The sequence below is a fragment of the Camelus dromedarius genome, chromosome 11 (genome assembly GCF_036321535.1).
Source record: "Camelus dromedarius isolate mCamDro1 chromosome 11, mCamDro1.pat, whole genome shotgun sequence".
Lineage (NCBI taxonomy): Eukaryota > Metazoa > Chordata > Mammalia > Artiodactyla > Camelidae > Camelus > Camelus dromedarius.
Window position 1 is genome coordinate 9,660,690 of NC_087446.1, and position 24,762 is coordinate 9,685,451.

Below are 24,762 nucleotides of genomic sequence, written 5' to 3' on the forward strand. Positions count from 1 at the left end.
ATCCTTTATATTCCTCTCCCCCAACCCCTTTCTCCTTCCCTCACTCCCTCCTGGCTTGTCCTGGGAGTGCCACCTGCTTCTCACTCTGTTAGACACAGCATTTCTATTCTCACTGAAATTGCCCCTAACTCACTGTAGCACCTCAAAGACCAAAGGCCCTTCTGCTGAACAGATTCAACCTCCTTAAGGCAACTGTACTTTCAAACAGCACCCCTCCCCAGCCACCCCAACACACATACACACATTTTGGGTTTGGTTTTGTTTTATCATAAAAAATATTTTATTGCAATTATTTTTTCGGCTAACAATGTCTGAACAATTGGCAATTAATATCTTGGACTTCCTTCTAATGCATGTGGGTTCACTTTATTCATTTTTAACACAGGATTCCACCTTAGGGTCTCAAATGTGATTAATTTCATTACTGGTGAATATTTAAGTTGTTTATCATTTTCTCCCACCACCAACATTGCTGTAATGAACAGGGATTTGTGGACAAAAGGAACCAGAACATTTTGCTCTGCCACTTATTAAAACAAATGGTAAAGCCAAGTGGCATTTCAGATACATGGACGAAGAAGGGGTGATTCAACCAATGATGCCAGAATACCTGGGCTACTGATTTTGGGGAACCAGACAAGCCAGCTGTCCATCCCACATGCGTACCTCCCCAAATCATCACAATTTTTACATCAAAATCTTGAAAGCAAAACGAACCCAAAAAACATAACTTAGGACAAATGTGATTTTGAAGTGGCAGAGACCCTTATGAATCTCACATCAAAAGAGGAGCCGTGAAGCCATTCACCCGTAGAGCTATTGGACCACACGGACAAACCTATACTCTGTACACCCCAAAGCTTTGCAGACGAAATTCACAGACCAACCACAAAATAGGAAAACAAATTTGCATCATACCTGAAAAGCCATAGACAGGTAAATTGTTTTTGAAACTGAGTCAGAAAAAGGTGAACATCTGACAGGACAAAGACCTTCACGGGCTTAGCCCAGTAGAAACATACAAACGCCCCAAAAATACGAAAATATGTGCAAACTTGAGAGTGATCAAATAATGCCAATTAGAACAATCTAATGCCTTTTTTTTTTTTTTGCATATCAGAAAAGCAAAGCTGTGAAAAGACCACGACCCCCAGTGAAGCCCCTCGTATGTGGCTGGTGGGGGCGGGAGTCATCAGATCTTTCTGGAAGGAGTCAGGTGATTCAGACTATACGCTTTAAAGAGTCCCTGCCCTTGGATCATTTTCCTTTTTCCAGCTTTTCTACTGTAGACGTGGGTTCTGGACCCTTCTCTCTCCCGAATTTCCCCAGGCCCCGGGGTGTAGGAGGGAGAGCACTTCAGCCGAGAACCAGAGCTGCCCACTGCTCAGGTCAGTGGTCTCCACATGATGCAGGACCTGCAGTCCCTGAGGATACCGTCACCTCGGTGAGACCAGCAGGGCTTCCCGGGAGCTCCGAACAGTCCTTCCCAAGCCACTCCCAGTTCTTGGAGTGATGCTCAAGACTGGTGCTTTGTCACCGTGTCTGGGGCTATGGTGCCTGACATAAGGATGCCCGGCCCTGGGCTGCTCTTCCAAGCCTTAAACCCCTAAGGCCCCCACCCCGAACCTCCTGCCTCCTGCCCTTGGGCTGGAACCTGTCCTGCGCATTCCTGCCTCCTGGGGACAGACAGAAGCCCTCCACACAGCCAGGCACTTCAGCATCAGAATAGGCTCTGGTGGAGACAGGACATCTCAGAATAGGCTTAGCTCAGACCTCAGACTCACTCGAATAATAAATCGGTGGAGAGAGAAAGAAGAGTAAAAGCAAGGAAACCAGGTAGAAAGGCAAATGAAGGCAAATGAAATGGATCTGTGTGGAAAGCTTGAATAATTCAGAACGTAAAATACGTTAACTTGAAAGAAAGGTGTGTGCGTGTGTGTGTGAGATAGAGAGACAGAGAGGGAGAGGAGAGAAGCTTGACCGTGCTGAAGGTCAAGGGAGGAGGTAGACGGTTGACTCGTCTTTCTGGTCTCCATGTGGTGCAACATGGAAGCTTCTCCTTGGCTTTGCAGAAGTGGCCGTGGAAGGGACCAGAGGCTGGCAGGAGAGAAAGGCAGGGCGGGAGGGAAGGCAGACCTTCTCCTTTTACTCCCCTCCCCCAGGGCCTGCAGGGCGTCAGCACACCTCCCCGGGCCGGCTGACACCCCAGGGAGGCAGAGACAGGTAGTCCTGCTGCTTCAGGGCTTTGAAGAGCTGAATGGCCGGCACCTGCGGGGGGGCCTGAGACGGCGGCTTCTTGGCCTGGAACACCTGGTTGTGGTCTCTGATCTCAGGACAGGGTCCCGGGGAAGTGGGCTTACTCTGGGGGCAGAGAGGGCCAGATCCCGGGCCAGGGAGGAAGCAATAGTCACCCACCTGCTGCAGGACCAGGAGCCCCTCGGGGGTTGGGGAGGCTGGGGACACATCTGCCCGGGGCTGCCCTGGGCTCAGGAAGGAGCTGCTGGCTACAGGAGGGGCAGAACTGGCCACAGGGGGCTGGGGAAACTGGCTCATCTTTGGAGGGAGCTCCACATAGCCCTCAAACTCTGGCTTCAGCAGGGCTGTGGGTGCAGGGGCCCCATCAGCCAGTCCAGGACAGAGGTTGAGGTTCTGGTCTGAGGGGAGGCCCAGAGGGGGAGCATGGGAGGCAGATGGGGTCCCTGTGGGCCGGGTGAATGTCAGATCTGCAGTGGTGACATAACCAGAGGCCACGACACCATCCTCAGGACCCTGAGAGCCAGTGGGCAGAACTGCGGGGGCCCTGTCCTCCGGGCCCTGACCACCCACCATTCGCCCAGGCTCTGGAGGGGCGGGGCCTGCCCCTGACTTGAGGGAGGGACTCCCCTCGGCCCCGGGGCTGGACCTCTTCTCTGCATCCCAGGCCTCGCCCTGCCCCATCACCTGGGCCAGCGGGACCAGCTGCACCTGCCCCCCTGGGGGCAGACACAGGTACTCCAGGGACCCTGGGGGCGGTGGCCTCCTGCTCACATCTGTCTGTGCGGGCACCTGCTGGCCCACGATGTCAGGCAGGGAGCGGCTGTGGGGCGGCCCCAGGTAGGGACCATTGAAGTCAAAGCTGGAAACCTGGCTCTCAGGCTGGCCTGAGGGGGCTGCCAGGCCTGGTGGGGGTCTGGGGGGCTGCTCCGTGGGGACATCCGAGGTGGCCAGAGTCATGGCAGGCTCACATGATGAGTCACAAGCTTCTTTAGGGTCCTCTGTGGTGAGAGGTGACACCTCACTGTGCCTGTAGTCCACGGGGGACACCCTGTAGGGTGAACAGGGGCAGAGATGTTGGGACCATCCCTGGCAGATGCCTCAGCTCATGCCCTGCCCCCGCCCCCGCCCGGGGTGGGCCTCACAGAAAACACAGGGCAGGGCAAGGGGGGAGCAGGCCCAGAGCAGGAAACCAGGCGCTCCTGCAGCCCCCGAGGATCTCGCCCCCTAGCCCCCATGCTCTTGCTCAAAGCCGGCCTCCACCAGGTGTGGCCCTGCTCACCCTCTGCTCCTTGACATCACCCAGCTTCAGGGCCCAGGTCAGTGCCCAACCTGGGCTCAGCCATTTCCACGTCCTTCACCTCCCTCCCCTGAGGTTAGTGGTGAGCTGATGGCTCAGGTGCTGAGGCCACGGGGTTCCCAGAGCCTCCACCACCAATGGGGCCAAGGCAGGGTGGGGTCTGCCTGGGCAGCAGGAAGAGGGGAGGTCATCTGGTCCAGTCTCCTGCCTCTGGTCAAGTGTGAGGTCAAGCCCTTGCTAACTTGGGAATCAAGAAGTTCTTCTCGATGTCTAACTGGGATACCTCTTGCTTTTGAGCCACCAGCCTCCATGGATCTCCTCATCCTGAGCCCCAGTCCAAGGCCACCTCCTCTGAGCCCCTGATGTGCAGGGTGAGGCCACCGTCCCACCTCCTAGGGATCCCAGGCCCCACACTCACCCATCCAGCTCAGGGTAGCTGCTGCTCCACGGCCCCTTGTGTGGGCAGCTCCCGCTGGTGAGGATGGACATGCTGTCTGGGAGCCGGAGTCCTGCAGTCCCGTTCTGGCAAGAGAAAGGACATTTGTGTCTGTGGTGTTGGGGGTGATGGAGAAGGTGCAGGTGTGGGAAGGGCCATGAAGTTCGCGGGAATTCATGGGGCCCCCAGACACAGCAGAATCTCAGCATGAGCAAGACCGGCCACAGCCTCGTAACACCAGGAAGATGAGGCCAGTGAGGGGCTGGGACTCCCCTGGGGTCATGGGGTATCCAAGGACAGGGACCCCGTTCCCATGAGTAGGCTAGTCTGGAATATCTCTGCCTGCAACCTCACCTTCTCCACACTGGTCACCAGACGCTCCCAAGGCAGTTCCCGCCCTGCCTGCCTGACCCAAGGGCTCTGGTTCCCCTTTTGCTCCCGTCCCTGCCTCCTGAGATGCGCCCCCAGCCTCACTGCCCAGCCCCCTCAGTTCCCTTCCTGTGGGAGTCTTGTCTCCACCCTCCACATGCTTCCCTTCTGCGTGCAGCGACCTCTCCCTCCTGCCACCACCCTGGATCCTTCAAAACTCAGATCCACTATCCTGCCCTCGGGAAGCCATTCTGCCTCGCACCACCGCACCTGCCCCCTGGCAAGACTAAGCCCCTCCTTGGGCCCCCTGGGTCCTGGCATCCCCACACCAGCCATCTCTCCTGCTCCACGGGAGTCCCCCGGGCAGGGCGCCTCGTGCATCCGTGGGACCTGGGGCGTTGCCGCGCTGGGCTTGCATGGGCTGGCCCAATCCTCAGCGGTTCCCAGCACTTCCCTGCCTCCTACACCCCTGCCTCAAAGCACTCAGAGTCCAGTTTCTTCAAAGGCAGGTGAGGAGAACATTGTCTGAGGACATGGTCACAGGAGCACTGGCCCCCAGCACCTCTGCCGCCCTCACAACCGCTCCTACCTGGAATAGGTGGCTCTTGCTGGGGTTGGGGATTTTCTCTTCCCACTTCCGGTTCAGCCTGGAAAGACAGCAGGGAGGTGACAGCTGCCCTAGACCTTAGGAAGCTGCCTCGTGCTCACGTACAGATGTGAAACTGAGCTCAGTGAGAGGACGGGATTTGTCCAAGGCCCCACAGGGTGTGGATTGCAGAGCAGAGACTGGAGTAAGTCAGCTGTGGGGTCCCTGGTGACCCCTGGGGTCCTGAGTGGTCCCTCCCCCTACACATGAAGGAGTCCCCTTACCTGTACCCGTAGATGCCACAGAAGCGCAGGGCCATGAGCAGGATGAGGGTGATGACCACTAGGATGAGGGCCAGGAACCAGGTGGGCAGCACTTTAGGGAAGACAGGAAGGAAGAAGGCACATTAGCATCTGGGGAGGGAAAGGGCTGAAGGCTCAGGAGTTTGGGTGACATCACCATCGTGGGGTGCAGAGGAGAAGAGGAGACCAGAAACATGCTAAGAAGAAGAGGGCCTTTGTCTGAACCACCCACAAAGTTCAATTGCTGGCAGGACACAGAGGGTTAGATCCTGTTCAGTAGCAGGAGTTGCTGCATGAGGTCAACGACTGCCACCAGTGGCAATCACAGGGGACTTCCTGAAGGAGGTAGCATACAAGGTGGTCATCAAGGACAGGGAGGACTGGAGAGCCAGAGATGGGGAAACAGTGATGGTGGAGGAACCTGAAGGTGCAAAGGCCCATCAGGGGCCCCCACAACTTTCTGCTTGGCAGCTTCTAGCCCCTCACAAGGAGGCCCCTCCTGGACTCCCCTGGTCTCTTTCCCTTAGGTCCAGTGGTCCAGCCCTCCTTTCTATTTGATTGTGGCCCTCTTCCTGGGGGCTCTTTCCCTGTTAAGGTGGCTGGGACGGAGGACCTTGCAGCCAACGCTTCACCCCCTCTCTGCAACCACCTCTCGGACTTAGTCTTGTACTGCCTCCTGGTGGTCACTATGGTGATGGTGAAGGATAAATGAAAGTAGCAAGTACAGAGCCTTCCAATCCCAAGCCCCAGTCTGTAGCTCCTCATGCTTGCTGTCATGGCAACAGAAAAACTCAGGCTGAGTGGTCCCTGGGTGGTAGCTGCCACAAAGGCTAATGAAAGCATGGGTCACATTAATAGAGGGCTAAGGTCCAGTCTGAGGGAGAAGTGTGGATGTGACATGCTTTCCTCTGCCCTCTCAAGACCTCACCTGCAGTCTGTGTTGCATACAAGGTGTCACTTCTAAATGCTAATGACATCTGGGAGGGAAGGATGCTGGTGTGGGGTGAAGCCGCATCTCTGTGTCCATATCGCCTCCATCCTCTGCCCAGCGGGGCTGTACCAGGAGGGGCGGATGGGGGCTGTGGAGACGTACCCCACTCAGTGTCCCAGGAGCGCTCCTCACTCCACTCACTCCAGATCCCGTTGTAGCCGCTGGGGTTGGGTTTCACTCTCACTCTGGCCTGGTACCTGGTGGACGGCTCCAGAGGTGGCAGGGGCATGTTGTGGGCATTCTGGAAGAGCTCCGTCTTGGTCTCCTGTGGGTGCAGGTGTGGGAGCAGGTGTGCTGAGGCTGAGGCAACGTGCCTGGCGCACGTGGGCACAGCTACAGAGCCCTCCCACCTCATCGCCCCAGCTTTCCTGCTCCCCATCAGTCCCCCAGCTTGTAGTCATGTCCCCCAATCTGAGGCAACATGACTCCCACCATGGAGGACCACACTCCAGGGCCAAAGAGGGACAGCACCCGGATGGGCACAGAGACAGCCCCTCCTGCACTGCATCTCTGTGACATATGACAACACCGAGGTGCAGAAACTCTGAGGAGTCACCATGCCACCCTCCCCCTGCCACTTTGAGATCCCTTCAATCTCCCAGTTCCTCTTGGGGCAGCCTGGACCCCAATTATGGCCTTCCCAGGAGTGTGGTGCAGGATGACTGGGCTCTGGACCCTTAGACAAATGTTCAGGAGCTTGGGGACCACTCCCAGCTCCACCACTGACCCACCCACTCCTGGCTTCAGTTTCCCCATTTCCAGCCTGAAAGTCTGAAGCTGGCTCTGAGGTTTCTGATCTGGGTTCTGTCGAGCCCCAGGTTCTACATACAGGCCTGAGGGCTGCCTGGGGTGGGGGCCGGATGCTGAACCCTGGCCTGGGGCCCTGCCTGTCTTACCAGGAGCCGCTCTCCCCTTAACAGCTGCACATTTGCATTCTCCATGAGATTCTTATGAAGAAACGCCCCCTTGATGACTTTTGAAATCCTTTCATCCAGCTGCCTTTCCGCCCTCCCCGTCCTGACAGCTACGTCCCCTTTGCAGTCAGGGTCACATGTTCACCTTGGCCAAGTCACATCAGCTCTGTGAGTCTCAGCTCCTTCACCAAGGGATGGGACATTGACTGGCTGACCGCACAGGGGCATGACCACCAAGTCTCAGTGGTTCCCTCTGACTGGTCGCCTGCTGGGAGCCAGGCATCCAGCAGGTGGCACTGTCCCCAGTGTTGTCTCAATGTCCCTTCCCCCCATCCCGGTCCCTCCCCAGGCACAGGCCCTCACCTCCCATGTCTCTTCATCTTTCTTGTACTGGACCTGGAAGATGCAACCTATGTGTGAATAGTGCATTTCTTCTTCTTTCCAGTGCAGAATGTAGCCATCTCTGCCCTTGGTCACGTTGAGGGTCGGGGGAGCCATCTGGACTGAAGGAAGGGGAACTTTTAGGGAACATCGCTCCTAATATTCCTCCCATGGAACGTTCCTTGTGTTCCATGCTGGTGACAGACGCTCTCTCCACTGACACAGGACCCCAGGTCCCACTCATCTCATGGTATTTGCACCCCCACTTCATCATGTCATCCATTTTGACCCAAGACCCCCTTCTCTCGGGAGATGCTGAGATACACTTGTTTTGTAGTGAGGTGACCCAAAGCATGATTTACTCCTAGTATTTAAGTAGAAATAAAACTACTATTAATTTATTCCATTCTAGAGTATTGACAATGTTCTAGGCACTATTATACATACTAAATCTACATGAGCAATTTCACTCCATTTCAACAAAAACACTATGTAGTAGGTACACTTAATGAATTTTTCAGACAAAGAACTGAGCCCCGGAATGAAAATAGGTTGACAAGGACAGGTCAGTAACAAGTGGCAGGGACAAAGATTGCAATCTGGACGATCCCAGATAGTAAGTAGTGCATTCAAACCCAGGCGATTAAGACAGATTGGCTGCTGCCTCTGACACACACTAGAGCGGAGGGAAGAACTTGGCCATCATGAAGCGATGTAGGAGATTCCTTTGCATGAGGTACTTGCTGCATAACAGGAATCAGGGATCTTAACCTGCAAGAAACTAGTCTATTTGCAAATGCACTCGTCCCCAGTTGAAGAAGTAAATCATAGATCGATTACTTTGAAGACTGAAAACATCAGTCAGGGGAGGACTTTGGAAACCTGAGAGAGAAAAAACCCAAACAGGAGATGAAAGGGAAAGTTTGATGGAAGGACCAGGAGGCCATGGTAGGCAGTGGAGTTTCACAGCAGCGGCAGAATTGGAGGGGGAATTAGAGCTAAAATAATGAGGTAAAAAGATTTCAAAGGCATGTTCTTAAAGAATATCGATTGCATCTTCCTTCACGTTATTTGCCATAGTCATTGTTGTATTATTGCTGCTTGAGCACTTTGACTGGAAAAAGATTGGAATTATTTTTGTTCAATTTGCTCCCTCGACTGCCTTTCATTGAAAGTGACAAATATGAAGACTGGGCCATGAGGAACCCTGAGTTTACACGGGTTACAAACAAAACTGTGCTGACACAAGACACTCTACACAGAAGGCTGGGCACAGACTCACTGTTATCGGAGCTCTTGATGAGTTTCTCTTCCTCCTTGGGTCGAACAGAGACGACGTACTGGCTGTGGCTCCTGGGGTCGGGCACGGGAATCCGGCACCGGTGCCGGACGTAGGGGCTGCTGGTTGCCTCCCTCAGCACCGGGGCGCATTCCTCCTCCCTGGGGAGCACGGCAGAGGTGAGCGCATCTGGAGGCAGGGCTATGCGAGGAATGAGGCCTCGGGATGATCTGTGGCTTCGGCTGGGCCCCCAGGGGCAGGAGGAGGCTTGGAGAGGGCAAGGCCTAGAGGAGGGGAGGGGCCAGAGGCAGGGGACACTCACCCTGCATGGGGCCCGGGCTTGTAGAAGAGGGTGAAGGAGAGCGAGCTGGTCACCTCGGACCTCACTTCCCAGGAGCAGCTGAGCAGGGCAGCCCCGTCGAAAAAGCACTGGAGGTTCTGGGGCTGGGCCTCGTCCCCTGGGAGGGAGGAGACAGCCCCTCATTCAGTCCTCGCTCATTCATTCCGTCCCTCTCAGTGGGCCCACCGTGAGTCTCATCACAGAGGGACCGCGGGGCGTCGGGGCCAAAACCCAGGGGCTGACTCAGCCTGACCCGCCCGCTGTGCGGCCGCAGTCAGGGAGGGACTTCTGTGAGACTTTGCGCCCCCTGTGCAAGACGGGGAGGGCATCTCAGCCCCGGCGTTCGGGGAGGAAACACGATCACGCTTGTCTGTCCGCACGTGGCGCCGCTCTCCCCAAAGCGCAGCTGCTCATGCGCCACTGTGATTTAATTGCAATCGCTCCTCCCCAGAAAGCGGCAGCCAACTGGGGCTCAGAAGTGAGTAAGATGCAGCCGCTGCCTCTGCAGAGTCACAGCAGGGACGGGGTGGGCCCAGGGGAGCCTCTCTAAACACATGGCGCAGGGCCACCGTGAATCCCGCCCGTGGTGTGACCGTGGCCTCCTTCTGGCCGGGAGCTGCAATGAGCCGCCCTCCCCACGGGGCGGCACTGCCCCCGAGTCCGACTCTGTTACCTGGCTGGGAGGCCCAGCGAACCTCCGGGCTCCACTGGCTGGGCCGTCCTGAGAGCCCCGAGCCTGGGGCCAGCCTGGTGCGCACTCGGGCCACGTAGGTGCTGCTGGGGGTGAGGTGCTCCGGCCTCAGGATGGCCCGGGAGGAGTTGGAGTAGATGGTGGGGGCGTCCTGTGGGAGACAGGGGCTGCTGGAGAAGGGCCGGCTGGGCCGGGTCCCTGTGGGCTCAGGGCAGAGCTGGTGGGGGTCCCTACCTCCCAGGAGTCCTGAAGCCGCCTGTAGACCACCTCAAACTCCAGGCTGGACAGCCAGTGGCTCTCAGAACCCCCATGGGTCACATTCCAGGACAGCAGGAAACGGTCCCCGTCAGGGCTGACGCGGAGGTCCTTGGGCGCGGGGGGCTGCACTGGAAGGAGAGGAAGTCAAGGGTCCGTAAGGGGCTGGACGACCATGCGGGAGGTTAAGGGCCTGCGTGGCTCGTGTGTGGACAGACCTGGGTTCCAGGCCCAGCACCTTGGACAAGACCCCTCTCCTCTGTGGACCTCAGACCTTCATCTGCTAAATCGTGGGGAGTCAATGGGAATGAAGGTTCTGCAGGTTGTTGTTCACAGAGAACAGAAGCCCCATAAAAGATGCTAGCGATTAAATCCCAAGGGACCTTCCCTCTGTCCCCAGTGACCATGTGGAGGCTGTGTGGCCTCTTCCCCAGCAGAGGGTGCTGTGAATCATATTGCTTCCTCTGCTGTCCAGCCCCTTCCTTGTTTGCACCGCCCAGTGTCCTCCTGCACCTCTCAGTGCCCAGCACACGTGCTCCTCCTCTAGGACCTTCTTGGATCTCCCTCCCCCAGGCAGAGCCCCTTGCTCCTTTTCCTGTCCCACCACAGCCCTGTGAACGGTCCTTATGACCCTGGAGGATTTAGGTGTTTCCACGTCTGCCTCCCTTTGTAGTCCAGGAGCTTGTGGGTGGCAGGGGTTGGGTCCTGAGATCAGTGGTTCTGTGACTGTGGGGGACAAAGTGAAGGAATCAATGAAGGAATCAATGAATGAACACATGTAGGCCACCTTCAGAGGCTTTTTATGGAAACACCCATGACCAACAGCAAGCAGACACCTGCCGGGACCTACAGGGTCAGTTGAGCGGATTCATCCATGAATAGCATGACTCCTGGCTTCCCGAAGCGTCTGTGTCTGAATACTGAGGTGACTTCCCAACACAAAAATTTGGTAAGAGCCCAAAAGAGTTGTAAATGTTCTTTGCTGGACTCAGAACAGGGCATGGTAGAGCATGTCAGGGCTGGAGCCTTCAGAAAATCTTAAGTCCTGAATGGCAGATCCAGGGGACCCCTGCCCCACCCACAGCCACAGCAGGCATTACTAATCCATTGTTGCACTCCTAGCCCCTGAGCCGGACATGGAGTGGGGGTCCTTCTCAACATGGAGCTCTAGGAAGCTGCTACCAACTGAACAGAATGGGAACCCATTGGAAGACCTATTCATTCAACCAGAGAGATTTAGCCTACCAGTTCATGTCACAGATAGAGACCCTGACAGAGGAAGTGACATCCAGATCACCACACGTGGGAGCTTCAGAGCAGATCAGATGCACATCTGTCCCTTCCCAGTACCTCAGAGCCTCCCTGATTCGTTGCCAAAATGGTTTGGGCTAGAACCGAACTTCCCACTTAACATACGCTCCAGCAAGCAAATACCACACTCCCCTCCCCATTTCTTAGTGGGCTCCATCTTCATAATAACAAGTTCTGTCGTCGCCGGGTAAGTTTCAAAGGGCCAGGGATACTGATGGCTTGTTTACTGTTTTCCTGGTATGTGCAGGTGTTCAACTGAAGAACAGATTAATGAATGAATTGCATGCATACCCCAACTTTGATTTGTATCCCTCCAGTTTCCCATCCCTTCGCCACACTCCAGTTGAATCCCCATCATGTCTGTGGGACAATGTCTTAGGTCACAGTCTGGGCTTCATCCTCCCACTACTTCCTGTCCCCTATCTACCTCATACATCACCTACCGCCAGCATCCTCAAACCCACATCTGATCATGACATGCCCTTTCAGTGGCTCTCCACTCCATTGCCTAGATGTTGACCCCTAAACTCTGTTGCAGGACACAGAAGCCCCTCCAGGTCAAGCCCCTGGCTTCCCTGCCCCTCTCGTTCCTCCTGCTGTCCAGCCTTCTTGATGTTGATGCTCCTGGGACACAGTTACTAGCGTTTTTCCTGATCTTGCCTCGCGCTCCCGAGTCTCCCAGCCTTTGCACGCACTGTTTCCTCTGCCAGGGATGCTCTTTCTGCTCTCTCCTCCCACTCTCTCTTCGGATCTCCCTGCAGAGCTCTCTCTTCGGGGAAGCCTGCCCTGACCTCCCGGGGGCTCCTTGTCCACTACCCCGTGGCATGTGGCACACACCCACCTTCAGTAGGTGATCACACCACACAACACCTGATGTTTCCTGCTCTGTAAGCTCTGAGCTTCGTGCAGGACGGGACTCCTTCTTATCCATCAAACGCATGTGCTGAGACATTGTTTGGAGTGAATTCACCACGGCCTAATCCACCCTCTCAGGCCGGAGCCCCCTCCCCATCTCACATCTGCAAGGAGCAGCAGGTGGCTCCGTGTTTGGGATCCCGGATGTTAAAGACACCAGCGTCTGAGTAACTGGCCTTGGGAAAGCTCCTGCCCTCTCAGCCTGTTTCATCATCAGTAAAATGGGGTCAAAAGTAGTACAGGACGCCACACATTATTGTAATGATTAAGTAACACGCAGCGGGGGCAGTTCGGGGATGACCTCCGGCTCCAACGTGCAGGAAACACTCGGCAAGTCCGGCCCATCACTATCAGGAATGCTCATGGCGGCACTTTGGAAAAGTTACGTAACTGCGCTGGGTCTCGAGTGCCTCATCCATAAAATGGATTGTCACAGACATTGCATGAGACCGTATTGATGAAAGAATCTTCAAGCTACAAAGTTTGTATCTGAATAGGAAGGACGGTTCTTCTTTCAGTGCTGGGAAGCCACGGCTTGGCAGAGGGTGGAGCATCAGGGGAGGGGGTGGAGCATCAGGGGAGGGGGTGGAGCATCAGGGCAGAGGGTGGAGCATCAGGGGAGGGGGTGGAGCATTAGGCATTGGCCTGACTGCCTCCAGTTGTACCCGCCCCCAAGCCTCCACGGAGACCAAAGAGACCATATCCTCTACTCCCAAGAACCAAACCCAACTCAAGCCGTTGTCTCCACCCCTTGAAAGTGCTCACTCCCTGGCCCACCTCTTGTAGCCTGGACAACCCTGGGGCCCACTTTCCACACAGGGTACCACCCTTGGCCAGGGGCCCCAAGCCTTACCGTGCTGGGTCAGAGTGACAGTAAGATGGGTGCCCAGAGGCCGGTCTGGTCGGAATGAGAAGTAGTCAGAGTTGGCAATGACAAAAACCTGATGGGGAATGACGCATCTTCTGGTCACACAGCCAGGACAAGGGCCGTCTAATGAGGGCATGTCTTCACTAAGATCGCAGGACACTGGCTGTGGAAGGTCCCTGCCAGGAGAGGACACAGGTTAGCTCAGAGTGAAGAAGAATCACTTATTCACCAAAATTATTGAGTAGTTTCTATGTGTAAGGCTTTGTCCAGGACTAGGGGCCTGGCAGGGAATGAAACACTCAGATCCTGTCCACAGAATCAACATCCTAATATAGAGAGACACACAAAGCAACTGAATAAACTATGTCACATGTCAAGCGGAGAAAGATTTACATAGATAAATCAAGCAGAAATGAGGTATGAGGAGACCAGAAAGGCTGGGTTGGGGATACGACTTGAAATAAGAGAGGCAGGAAAGGCTTCATGGAATAGGTGACATTTGAGCAGAAACTTGAAGGAAGTGAGGCAGGGAGTATACAAATTCTGGAGAAAGAGGATTTCGAGTAAAGGGAGCAGCAAGTGCAAAGGTCCTGGGGTAGGCACAGGATTGTAGTGTTGTATGACTAGGTAGTTAACCAGTGTGCAAAGAGTAGAAATGTGAAGGGTGGGAAGTCTAGGAGCCTCATTGAGGGAGGTGACAGGAGACCAGCACTTAAAAGGAATTTAAGGAATTTTGATTTTACTGTAAGTGGGGGAAATTTAGAATTTTGAGCAAAGGAGTGACATAGTCTGACACGTGCTTTGAAAGGACTCCTCTGGCTGCTGGGTTGTGGCTAGATTGGGTTGGGGCTTCTAGAATATCTCAGTGCTTGGAGGTGTTTGAATCAGGGTGGCGGTGTTAGTGTTAGCCAGGTTCACATTCTATTTGAAGATAAAGTTGACGGCATTTGCTGATGGATTGGATTTTGCAATGGGGACGGAAAGGAAGGAAAGGAGAGTGAAAAACAAAAACCAGAAATTAAAGAAAAACCCCTCCCACTTGTTTGGCTTGAGCCACTTGGAGCTCCCATTTAGATGGAGACTTGGAACAGGAGGCGTCTTTGGGGGACAGAGCAGGAATTTGGTTTAGGATGTTTGGGGTTGAAGATACCCATTATCTAAGGGAAGATGTGGAGAGGCAAGTGCATATGTTGGTCTGGAACTTGGGGGATGGTCTGGGCTGGAAAGAGCATGTGGGCGTCATCAACTAAGCCTGAGGCTGCATCTCTGCCATTGGGTCCAGATACAAAGGAGAGGAAGTCTAAGAGCCCTGGGGCATCTTACCCTTCTGACTAGGAGACACAAGAAGAGAGCAGACAAGGAGACAGGAAAGGGCAAGCCGGGGAGACACAAGGGAAAGCCAGGTGTACTGGCCAGGGTCAGGGTCAGGGGTGCCGCAGCAGGATGCCAGGCTCAGGACTGGTCAGTCCGAGTCAGGTGCTGTCCATGGTTTCCCTGGGAGAAGGCCAGGACTGATCACTGACTTAGCACCAAAGGGCATTGCTGAGTTCTTTGGCCAGAAGAGTTCGGGTGACCTGGTGGGGGCAGCAGAGTCCTGGGGGAGTGGGTACAGGAGAAGGTAACTGGAAAGGCATTGGATACAGGGGTCTAGACAACACTTCAGAGGGGGTCGCCTCAGAGGGAAGAAGGGGAAGGGCTGGCTTGAGGAGACGGGGTTCAGGAGGCCCCAGGACTGCAGGTGGTTGGCATCTGTAACTGGATCCCAGAAGAGGGCCCGTCAATGGCAAGAAGATTGGGGACTGTGGTGGCAGGGATGTCCTTGGTCAGCAAGACCAGGTGGGACCCCGTGGTGGACTCAGACAGGCCTGGGACAGGTCGTCACTGCTGGACGGATTCAGGGAGGTGGCAGACTATGGGTGGGGACAGTGGGGGTGGGGTGGGGACCTTCTCTTCTGGGGGTGTCTGTTGTCCCAGTGCAGGAAGGAGTGGTAACAGCTGGAGGGGGGAGGTAGGGGTGGGGGCTGAGGACAGTGGACAAGGAAGATGGAGGCTCCCAGGAGAGCAGGACAGAGAGCAGAACCATGAAGATGCTGTGAGGTGAGAGCGGCTCCTTCCCCAGGGCGGCCTCCAGGGGCCTCCCCACAGTGCCCTCCGTCCAGCCCCGGCCCAGGCACAGCCCCCCGCAGCAGCGCCCCGCCCGCCCTGCGCCCGGGGCCCCACATCACCCACTCGTCCAGCCTGCGGTAGAGGGTCACGTTGACGAGCCGCTGGGCATCCTGGGTGTCCGCCCACCTGCAGATGATGCGGCTGGTGTAGTCGTTATGGCAGCGCAGGGTCTGCAGTGGGACCGTCCCTGACGGGGGAGAGGCAGGAAGGCGGTCACACCCCCTCCAGATGCCCCTTGTCACCGCCCCTCCCAGCACCTCCTGGGTGCCTCCCACGGGGTCTCCCAGAGTCCCGTGGAGGCTCCTGACTTCCAGACAGAGGTCCCTGGGGCCCTGCAGGTGGGAGGGTGCCAGTTGTGGACCCTCCTGGCTGGACAGAAACACAATATTCTAGTTGATTCACAGCACATTTCTGAGCCCCTGCCTTGCCCTGCCCCTGGAACAGGGTCCCCCCACCCCGGGATGGAGACGGGCCTCAGGCACAGGCCCTGCCCCGGGACCCCTCGGTGCAGCCTGGGAGCGGAGGCACAGACCCACCCCTCAGACCCCGCACCCAGGGGCAGGGCCTCCTCTGGGACCTCGGTGCCTGCTCTCTTGGTCAGCGCTGGGAAAGGGAGTGTGGTTCCCCCAGTCATCAGAGGAGCCAAGTTCTCTGGGAGCCCCTGGGGAGGGGGGTTCACTGGCCTGAGGAGCCCAAGGAGCCTCCAGGCAGGAGGAGAGACCTCCCCAGGCTGAGGGTCCCCAGAAGCAAAGGCACAGGGGTGGAAACAGGTCAAGACCTTCAGGGGAGCAGAATGTTTTGCAGGGAAGGAGGGGCAGAGAAAAGACTGGACTGGCTGCCTGGAGGTTAGAGGCCTTGAATGCCTCACTGAGAAGTGTGGGCAGAGAAGCCACACAGCTGGAGATGGAGTTTACAGGAAGCCAGAGAAGAATGAGCGGGAGTGAGGGAGGAGGGAAGAGGGAAGACCAAGGGAAGATCAGGAGAGAGAAGAAATGAGGAGGGGAGGGGCGGGGAGGGGGGAGGGCATAATGGAGCCCTGGGGTCTGGGAGCGTCCTAGGGGCTGGGGCCCAGCAGTGAGGAGGTGGATGGGGAGGGGGGAAGCCATCGGCTCACCTTGGGCCCCTGCCATGCTGGGCCCCCAGCAGAGCGCCAGCAGGGCGATGGGGAGCAGCTGGAGGGTCTGTGCCATCTCCAGGGTCAGCTCTGATAAGCAGGGTGCTCCAGTGGGTCCAGGTCTAGGTGGGGTCTGGGCTCCTCAGTGTCCTGGAATCTTGCGTTCCTCCTTGGCTGGAGGCCAGGGCAGACCCATGTCGTTGGCTTTCGTGAATCCTCTCTCCAGGACCCTGCCTCCTCTAGGCCTGCTGAAGGAGGCATCAGCCCATGGGACTTGGCCCACATGGTGAGATGAACACAGGAGGGGCCCTGGTATATGGACTCCAGCCCTCAGCGCTGCCTCAGCCCAGCACCCGGGACAGTCCCTGCTCCTTAGCCTCAGTGCCTGGGATGAGGCTGAGGGGGATACACTTAACAGCCTCTGAAGATGGTGGTTCCCATGGGGTCGCGCATCAGGTACCCCTGTGCACTGCCCCTGAGAGGGAGGCCTGGTATTGGGTTAGTCTCCAGCTCCCTGCGGATTCTTGGTGGAGGGTCACTGACTATGGGGGGTGTGATCCTTCCATGGGCATGAGCACACGCAGACTCATGCACACACTCACATTCACAGGAGCCTCATGCTCTCCCCGCCCTCCTCCATTTACCTCACTCCTCCCACACCACTCTGTGACAGGCCAGTTCCCTTTTCTCCGCAGAAGCCTGGGGATTTCCTTTTTTCATTTCATCCAGCTCCGGGAAGTACCCAGGAGAGCAGAACAGAGACCGTGGTTCCTTTACTGCCCGTAAGATTGTCCAAGACTTCGTTCAAACTGCACATGCGCACGCACACACACACACACACACACACACACACACACACAAATACATGCATGCACACCAGCAGCTGTCTTGCTGGGAAAAGCGTGGCTCTGAGCTCAGCCAAACGGACTTTCAGCACAGGCTCTGCCCCTCCCATGGTGATGGCCTGGGCTAACTCACCAATGCTCCCTGAACCTTGCTCTCTGTATCTGTAAAATGGGCACAACCTGGTGAATCTCACATGGCGGTGGTGAGGAGAACCACACACGGTGATGTAACAGGGTAACTAGCTCAGGAAAGCTCAGGAGAAAAGAGCAGGTGTGTCTGGGGCTAGGGGAGAGTATTGGTCCTTGTTAGTTCCCGCAGGTGGGGGCAATGCCGTGGGGCAGGCGTGGGAGAGTCTGGAGAGCGGATGCAGCTTCCTCTGCATACCTGGGATGAGCCTAAAACCTCAGGGCTCCTCTTTGGGTCTTACCTTAAGGGGGCAATTCATCCCAAAATAAGTTACAGGTTTAACACAGTTCTAATCAACAATTAACATGATGCTTTTTGCAAGAACTTAGAAGAAAAATATATATGTGAGGACAGTTAATGAGGTTTTTAAAAATAAGGAGTCTCTATCCAATAGCAAAATTGATACAAAGATCTGATAAGGAAAGCAATGGGTTGCTCACACACACACACACACACACACAATAGATTAATGGACATACTGACCACACAAACTCTGTTTCACTGGAGAATGTACTATGTTATGAAGGACGAACCACATATCACTGTGAAGTGATGGAATGATAAAAAGTGCTGAGATAATTGAATAACAACATAAAACATATCAGCCTACATCCCTATCTCCCACCATTCCCCAAATACAAGGTCAATTAAAAATTTAGATGTAGGCAGGAAATCATATTAAACTTGCAAACCATAGAAGTGAATATCTTTGAACTCCTTAAGCATCAAAGCACCAGAAGAAATCAGGACAAAGGCTGACATAGAAGTGCACAAAAGTGAAATCTTCTGTATTTTATAAAAATGACAGAACCAGAAAGCAAAGGACAAAGTACAAAAAAAAAAAAGTTTGTTCCAGAAGCAAGGAGGACAGGTGATTATCTTTACATTATACATAGTTCAAACAAGCTAATGTCATCAAAGGATATGAGCATAAAAGTCACATACATGTAGGGAATTCCTATTAGTGGCTAACAATTTTGAAATGTTTACCATGAGCCAGGCATTGTTCAAAGGGCTATCCAGATATTGATACCTCAGTGTGTGGGTTAAAATCCCTGGTTTGTAGATGAGGATAAAGATATAAGGTCCATGATCACGCAGCTAGTTAGGAAGAGGCTGGGACTGAAGCCCACAGCAGACTGGCTTTAGAGTTTGTACCCTTAACCATTATGCCAATGGTGGTTCTATTTCCCAATTTCTGGCATCATACGTGTCTTTTCTGACATCTGCTGATCCAACAGACACTTCCACAGACTTGCACAGATACAGCAAAAACAAAACAAAACTTTAAAACGTCTTGATTAAATTGGTGCAACCACTGTGGGAAACAGGATGGAGGTTTCTCAAAAAACTAAAATTAGAACCACCATATGGCCCAGCAATTCCATTCCTGGGTATATATCCAAAAACAAACAAACAAAAGCACTAATTTGAAAAGATACATGCACCCCAGTGTTCACAGCAGCATTTTTTACAATCGCCAAGGCATGGAAACAACCTAAATGTCCATCAACAGGTGAATGGATCAAGAAGATGTAATACACACAATGGAATACTACTTAACCATAAAAAAGAATGAAATTTTGCCGTTTGCAGCAACATGGATGGACCTGGAGGGCATTATGCTAAGTGAAATAATCAGACAGAGAAAGACAATTGTATGATATCATTTATGTGTGGAACCTTAAAAATACAACAAACTAGTGAATATAACAAAAAAGAAGCAGACTCAGCTACAGAGAGCAAAGTAATGATTACCAATGGATGAGGTGGGAGGGACGAGGGCCTGTACAGGGGTGGGGGCTGGGAGGTACAAACTATTGGGTGCAACATAGGCTCAAGGATGTCTTGTACAACACAAGGAATATAGCCAATGATTTTGTAATAACTGTAAATGGGAAGTAACCCCTAAATATTGTATAAAGATTTTTAAAAAATTTTTAATTAGCGACCTCAGGGAGATTTGAGAAATCATAGCCATTTAAGAACAAACTGCTATGCAAAGAGCAAATAAACAGAGTTCTTGGAATTTGGAGGTATGAAATCCATAAAAAACAAACGAACAAAACCCCCAAAACTCAATAAGGCTAAATCATAGAATTAACCATATAAAATAATCGTGTCACAAAGGTAGGTATTGAAGACAGAGCAAATAGGCAAGGAAATGGAAAGTTTTAGAGAAAAGCTGAGACCTGGGAAAGAAATCCAGGAATTCCAACATCTAGAAGCAGAGGACAGACAGAACTGAGTTCAGGAATAGCAGTGTCAGCTACTTAGCAGTTCCTTTCCTCCTTGATAACAGAAGCTCAGGTTTTGGCTGGGCTTATTGCTGTATAGACAGAAGAGTATATGATAGAATAGTGTATTTCCTACATTTTCCTATTGCTAGTTATGATCATGTAACTCAACGTTATCCCTGAAGATGTGAGTGGAGTCATTGGGTGTGCCTTCCAAAAAAGGCTACTGAAAGGTAGTTGGCTAAGGCAGGAGGAGTCCATTTTTGCCTCCCTGCTTTTCATTCTTCTTCCAGCCTGCAACTTGGAAGTGATGGCTGGAGCTCCAGCAGCCATTTTGAATTATAAGGTTACCTTGAGAATGGAACTCATATGCAACAGAAAAAGAGGAACCTGGATCCCTCTTTTCACTGTGGAGCAATCACACTAGCCCAAGACTGTCTACCTCTGGACATCTTTTATGCGAGGGAAAAATAAACTTCTTTGTTGTTAAGCCACTGTTATTTGGGGATTTTCCTTATATAACCAAAGAGATACAATTGGAAATAGAAGAAAGCTTCACAGGGCTTTAAAGGAGACGATAGTCCACTAAGTGAAAAGCAAGATTCATTTTTAATAGTGCCATGCTCAGTCACATGCTAATGAACTTTGTCTTTCAAGAATAAAAGGGTAAGCCTAGAAGCTTCCAGAAGGAAACAAACAGGTTATTTTCAGTGAAACAAAGATCAGGTTGGCAAGATTTTCACATAAGTGACCCTGAACTCTAAATAGATAGCAATGTCTTGAAAAGACTGAGAGGAAAATATGCTGGAAACTCAAATTACCAAAAGCCAAGGGCAGAAAACCACAACATTTTGGAAATGCATAAACAGAGAAAGCTTTTCAGATCATTTATGAAAAAAAAAAAAAAGAATTAGGGTGCTTTTCCAGAAAGAAAAAAAAAAGTCCAAGAAAGTGAGACAGCCTGTGATACCGGAATCAGTGTTGAGAGAAGAAAACCAACAGGGCTTATAGCTAAGTAGAGAATCGTTACCATATAAAGTGAAAATAAATACATGATAACAATATTGAAGTAAAACTCATAATTGTAACGTGGAAGTTGGCTGTGAGGTGAGAGGGGGAAAGCGGAGGAGAACTGAAAGCTTGTTTAAAGATCTTGTCTCATTTTAGAGGAGTGTACATACACTCATTAAGCCCAAATGCTGATGGAAAATATAAGTTAAATATGTGTGTTTAAAATGTAAGGAGTAAAAATCACTAAGAGTGAGGGGTAAGCATGGAAGCAAGAGGATGACAGAGTGGGGGAAAGGCAAAAGAAAGAGGGAGCTAGAGAAGGGAAGAGCCAAACACCTTTTCACTCAAAATAACCCCCAATTCATAAAGCAATTTAATGCTAAAAATAAAAACTGGAAAAGGAAAAAAATAAATCAAAGCACATTCACTCTGGACAAAAACAATTTCCTAGGACAATCTGACAAGGACTTTTAAAAGAAGAATGCATCAAATCTATTCATGATAAAAAGAAGTAGATCATTGCTCAGTGGTAGAGCACATGCTTAGCATGCACGAGGTCCTGGGTTCAACCCCCAGTACCTCCATTTAAAAACTTAAATAACCAAATAAACAAACTTAATTACCTTCACACACACACCAAAAAAAAAAAAAAAAATCAACTGATTAAAAGGAAAAGAAGAATAAGTTTATCTCGACAGATGCTCCTAAATATTTGATGATACAAAAGCCATTCCTGATCAAATAGAAGAATGAACCTTAGTAAATGAGGAAGTGAGGGGAAGGCTGGCATTTCTGGGTCTACTGGAAACCTGTGGCAACATCAGAGTCTAGATTATAAAAAATCAAACATGAGAGACTTGCTCTGTTAGCTAGAAAAATAATAAGGAATATAAGAGTAGACAGATGGAACAGGAAACAGTAAGGAAAATAACCAAGTAGGAATTTAGGAAGAAATCATGGCATTTCAAGTCACTGAGGAAAGCATGGGCTGTATCCTCACAATTAATGATATTCAGACAATTAGTTAATCATTTTTTTAAGTTAGATTATTACTTTACCTATTATCCACACCTCCAAATTCTAGATGGATTAAAGATCTAAAAGTCAAAACTAAAATGATAAAAGCATTAAGATTATTTCTTTAATCTTAGGGGTTGAACAAGACACCAGATCCAGAAAGCATGAAGTAAAAATTGACAGATTTGACTTAAATGCAACTAACACATCTTCATGTGATGCAAGATAACTTAAACATGTCAAAAAAAATAAAAAATAAAAACAAGTGGTAATCTGGAAGAGTCGATTTTCAACATATGCAAATAAATGGTTAATACAAATAATAGATGAATCACTCCAAAAATAATACATAAAAGACAAAGAACCCATCAAGAAATGGACACAGGACATTTCCATGCACATCGTAAAAGGAATTCACATGGCCAATAAACGTATGGAAGATGCATAGTTTCACCTATAATCAGGGAAGGGAAAAATCCAAGCCAGAACCAGATAATTTTCATCCATTGCACTGGATGAAACAATTAAAAGATGAATCGCTTCCCTAAAGAGAAATCAGCCTTTTTACATACAGCGGTGGAGGTTATGTTAATTCAGCTATTTTGAGGATGATTTGACAATATCTATTACTATTTTAAAGGTAAAATCTCTTGCCCAGCAATTCTGCTTCTAGGAATCTGAGCTGGAGAAATACTCTCAATGGTGGAAAAATTGAAAACAACCTAAGTGTCTAGCAACATGGGACTGGGTAAATTGTGGCATGCCTATACTAATAAATGCCACGTGTTTCTTGGGGCGAATTAATGGGTTAAGTCTATATGTATTATTCTGGGGAGTTGTCCAAAATGTAATATTAAGTGGAAAATCAAGTCACAGAATAATATGTATGTGATAATCTCATTTATGAACCACACTCACACAAAACCTACATAGTTGCAGCATGCTTAGAAAATGTTTTGAAAGAATACATGTTGTAAAAGAATGGATATGAGACAACTAGGGGTTTGAAATGATTGGGATTTTGTCTTTTAAACTACATAATTCTGCATCATTTTAATTTTTAACAAAGCATATATCCATGTATTTACTTGTTTAATATTTATTATTCTATTATTTAATTATCTTATTTTGGCAGATGAGAGGGCAGTTTATTTATTTTTAGAGGAGGTACTGGGGATTGAACCCAGGACCTCATGCATGCTAAGCATGCGCTCTACTACTTGAGACATCCCCTCCACCCTTACTTGTTTAATATTAAATGCGCTGATTGAAGAACTCATTAGTTATCCCATAGTGTTGGTAGATACAGCACAACATAAGGAAAATGGATGGATGGAAAAGGAGTGACCAAAAATTAATAGGAAAGGTTTTACTCGTTATAAAACTATCAGAAAGCAGGGAAGATGATAAGTAGAGAAAATTAGAATCTAGTTATGCAAAAATATAACAGCAGAGCCTTTGAAAACTTAAACATCGCATATTTGCAACTTGTCGCTGGAGCCTGTCTGGCGAGTCCCCATGGGTTCATACCCCAGAGGGGACCCACAGAAACACCTGCCCACCCATCCACAGGGCAAGTGCACACATCCTGATGCAGACACCCCCAGATGCCCACCAGCAGCCAACACACATCAGTACAGGACTACGCACCTGGGCCCAAACCCAACGAGGCAACTGCGGCTCAGAGTGGAGCACGACAGTAAAGAAACCATTCTTTGAGAGGGGACAATATGTCTCTGTGGAAGGGACTGGGCCCCTTCTTATCTTCCAAAGTGAGCTTCTCAAGGAGCACCAAGCTCTGGGCTCCAGCGCAGCAAGGTTCTCGCTTCATCCTCAGCCTCCTAGTTTCTCTGCATCCCCATGGACACCCACGTATGTACACACACACACAAACACACACCATACACACACCACACACATACACACTTTCTAAACCAGGATGTCAGAGAATATTGGCGCTCCCTCCCCGTTCCAAAGATGAGACAGAAGCCCTGGACAGGATATTCTCACTGCCACCAACACCTTAGTGACACTTTAGTGACAAAGCAAAGAGGACAGTACACAGGTGACTGACTCCCAGGCCTGAGCACTCCACCACCCCAGGCAACCCCCACCCCTCTGCCAGGACAGGCAGATCTGCCTGTGAGGCCCAGCCCCCCAAGAGCTCTTCACACAACACCAGGCCAGCCGGCACCCGCTGTCTCCTCGCCCACGGGCTGCCCGAGGAGTCTGGGTTCGCCTCTTCCCAAGAGGCCAAGCCCTAACCGCCCAAGTCCCCAGAACACACCTGCCCACTCCACACTCCCCAGCTCTCCCTGTCCTCTCCATCCCAGACTCCCACCCTGCCCTGCTCCCCACCCCACCCTTCAGCCTGCCCCTGAAACCAGCCATACCTCTTTGTGCCAGGACAGACCAACCTCCTGCTGGAGTCTCCAGGCAGCCCGGAGTCTCTCCGGCTTCCTATTTATGCTGACGTCGTTAGGAAACAGAAAAGCAGAAAGAGGAAGCGATGCCGGCCCTGGCCTGTTTCTGCACAAGCGACTCTTCACGAGATTGCCCAGCTTCTTAGAACTGTGGACGCCGAGATATCATTTTTTTCTCCTGAGATGTGACTTTGCGAATGTTATTCCTTCTGCCAGAAGTACGCCTCCCTTCTACACTTTGTCTCCCTGGAAATCATGCATCCTCTGTCAGGGCAATGCAAAGTACCCCCTACGCAGCCGTCCCTGACCCCCCGGGGGGAAGTAGGGGGAGGCGGCTGCAACCCCAGAGCAGGTGAGAACCCAGAGCCACACGGACCTGGCTGGGCTCCCACCTCCACTGCTGCTCAGAGTGTAACCTTGTGCAAATTCCACGCATATAACTTCACCAAGGCTCAATAGCCCCATCTGCTACTTACAAGCATCTATAAACATTGAAGAGCCATTGAAACATCACACTGCAAGACAGCGGCTCAGAGCCTGGTGCGCGATAACCCCAAGGGTTAGCTGGAAC

The 24,762-nt window shown here is 51.7% G+C and overlaps 1 protein-coding gene across 2 annotated transcripts; it reads right to left on the bottom strand.

Moving 5' to 3' along the window:
* Nucleotides 1–344: 344 nt before the first annotated feature.
* Nucleotides 345–24,403, bottom strand: LOC105105202 (cytokine receptor common subunit beta). Of its 2 annotated transcripts, none has more exons than XM_064491482.1 (14): nt 24,162–24,403; nt 16,472–16,719; nt 15,421–15,544; nt 13,177–13,367; nt 10,077–10,228; nt 9,825–9,993; nt 9,134–9,269; nt 8,815–8,972; nt 7,515–7,654; nt 6,340–6,502; nt 5,229–5,319; nt 4,948–5,005; nt 3,972–4,075; nt 345–3,304 (listed from the first exon to the last, which is right to left on the bottom strand). In XM_064491482.1, the coding sequence occupies exons 2-14, from the start codon at nt 16,545–16,547 to the stop codon at nt 2,176–2,178; spliced, it is 2,691 nt and encodes an 896-aa protein (XP_064347552.1). In that variant the 5' UTR covers nt 16,548–16,719; nt 24,162–24,403; the 3' UTR covers nt 345–2,175. The 2 variants fall into 2 exon arrangements, with proteins under 2 accessions (XP_064347552.1, XP_064347553.1); XM_064491483.1 differs by having other exon boundaries at nt 16,472–16,716; nt 24,162–24,255.
* Nucleotides 24,404–24,762: the final 359 nt, after the last annotated feature.

Bases quoted from the DNA above. Each gene is read 5' to 3' on its own strand.
- LOC105105202 (XM_064491482.1), bottom strand. From the start codon at position 16,547: ATGGCACAGACCCTCCAGCTGCTCCCCATCGCCCTGCTGGCGCTCTGC. The intron at 10,229-13,176 runs GTAAGGCTTGGG...CTCTCCTTCCAG, and splicing joins TGTCACTCTGACCCAGCACG to TGCAGCCCCCCGCGCCCAAG. The intron at 4,076-4,947 runs GTAGGAGCGGTT...TTCTCTTGCCAG, and splicing joins GCAAGAGCCACCTATTCCAG to AACGGGACTGCAGGACTCCG.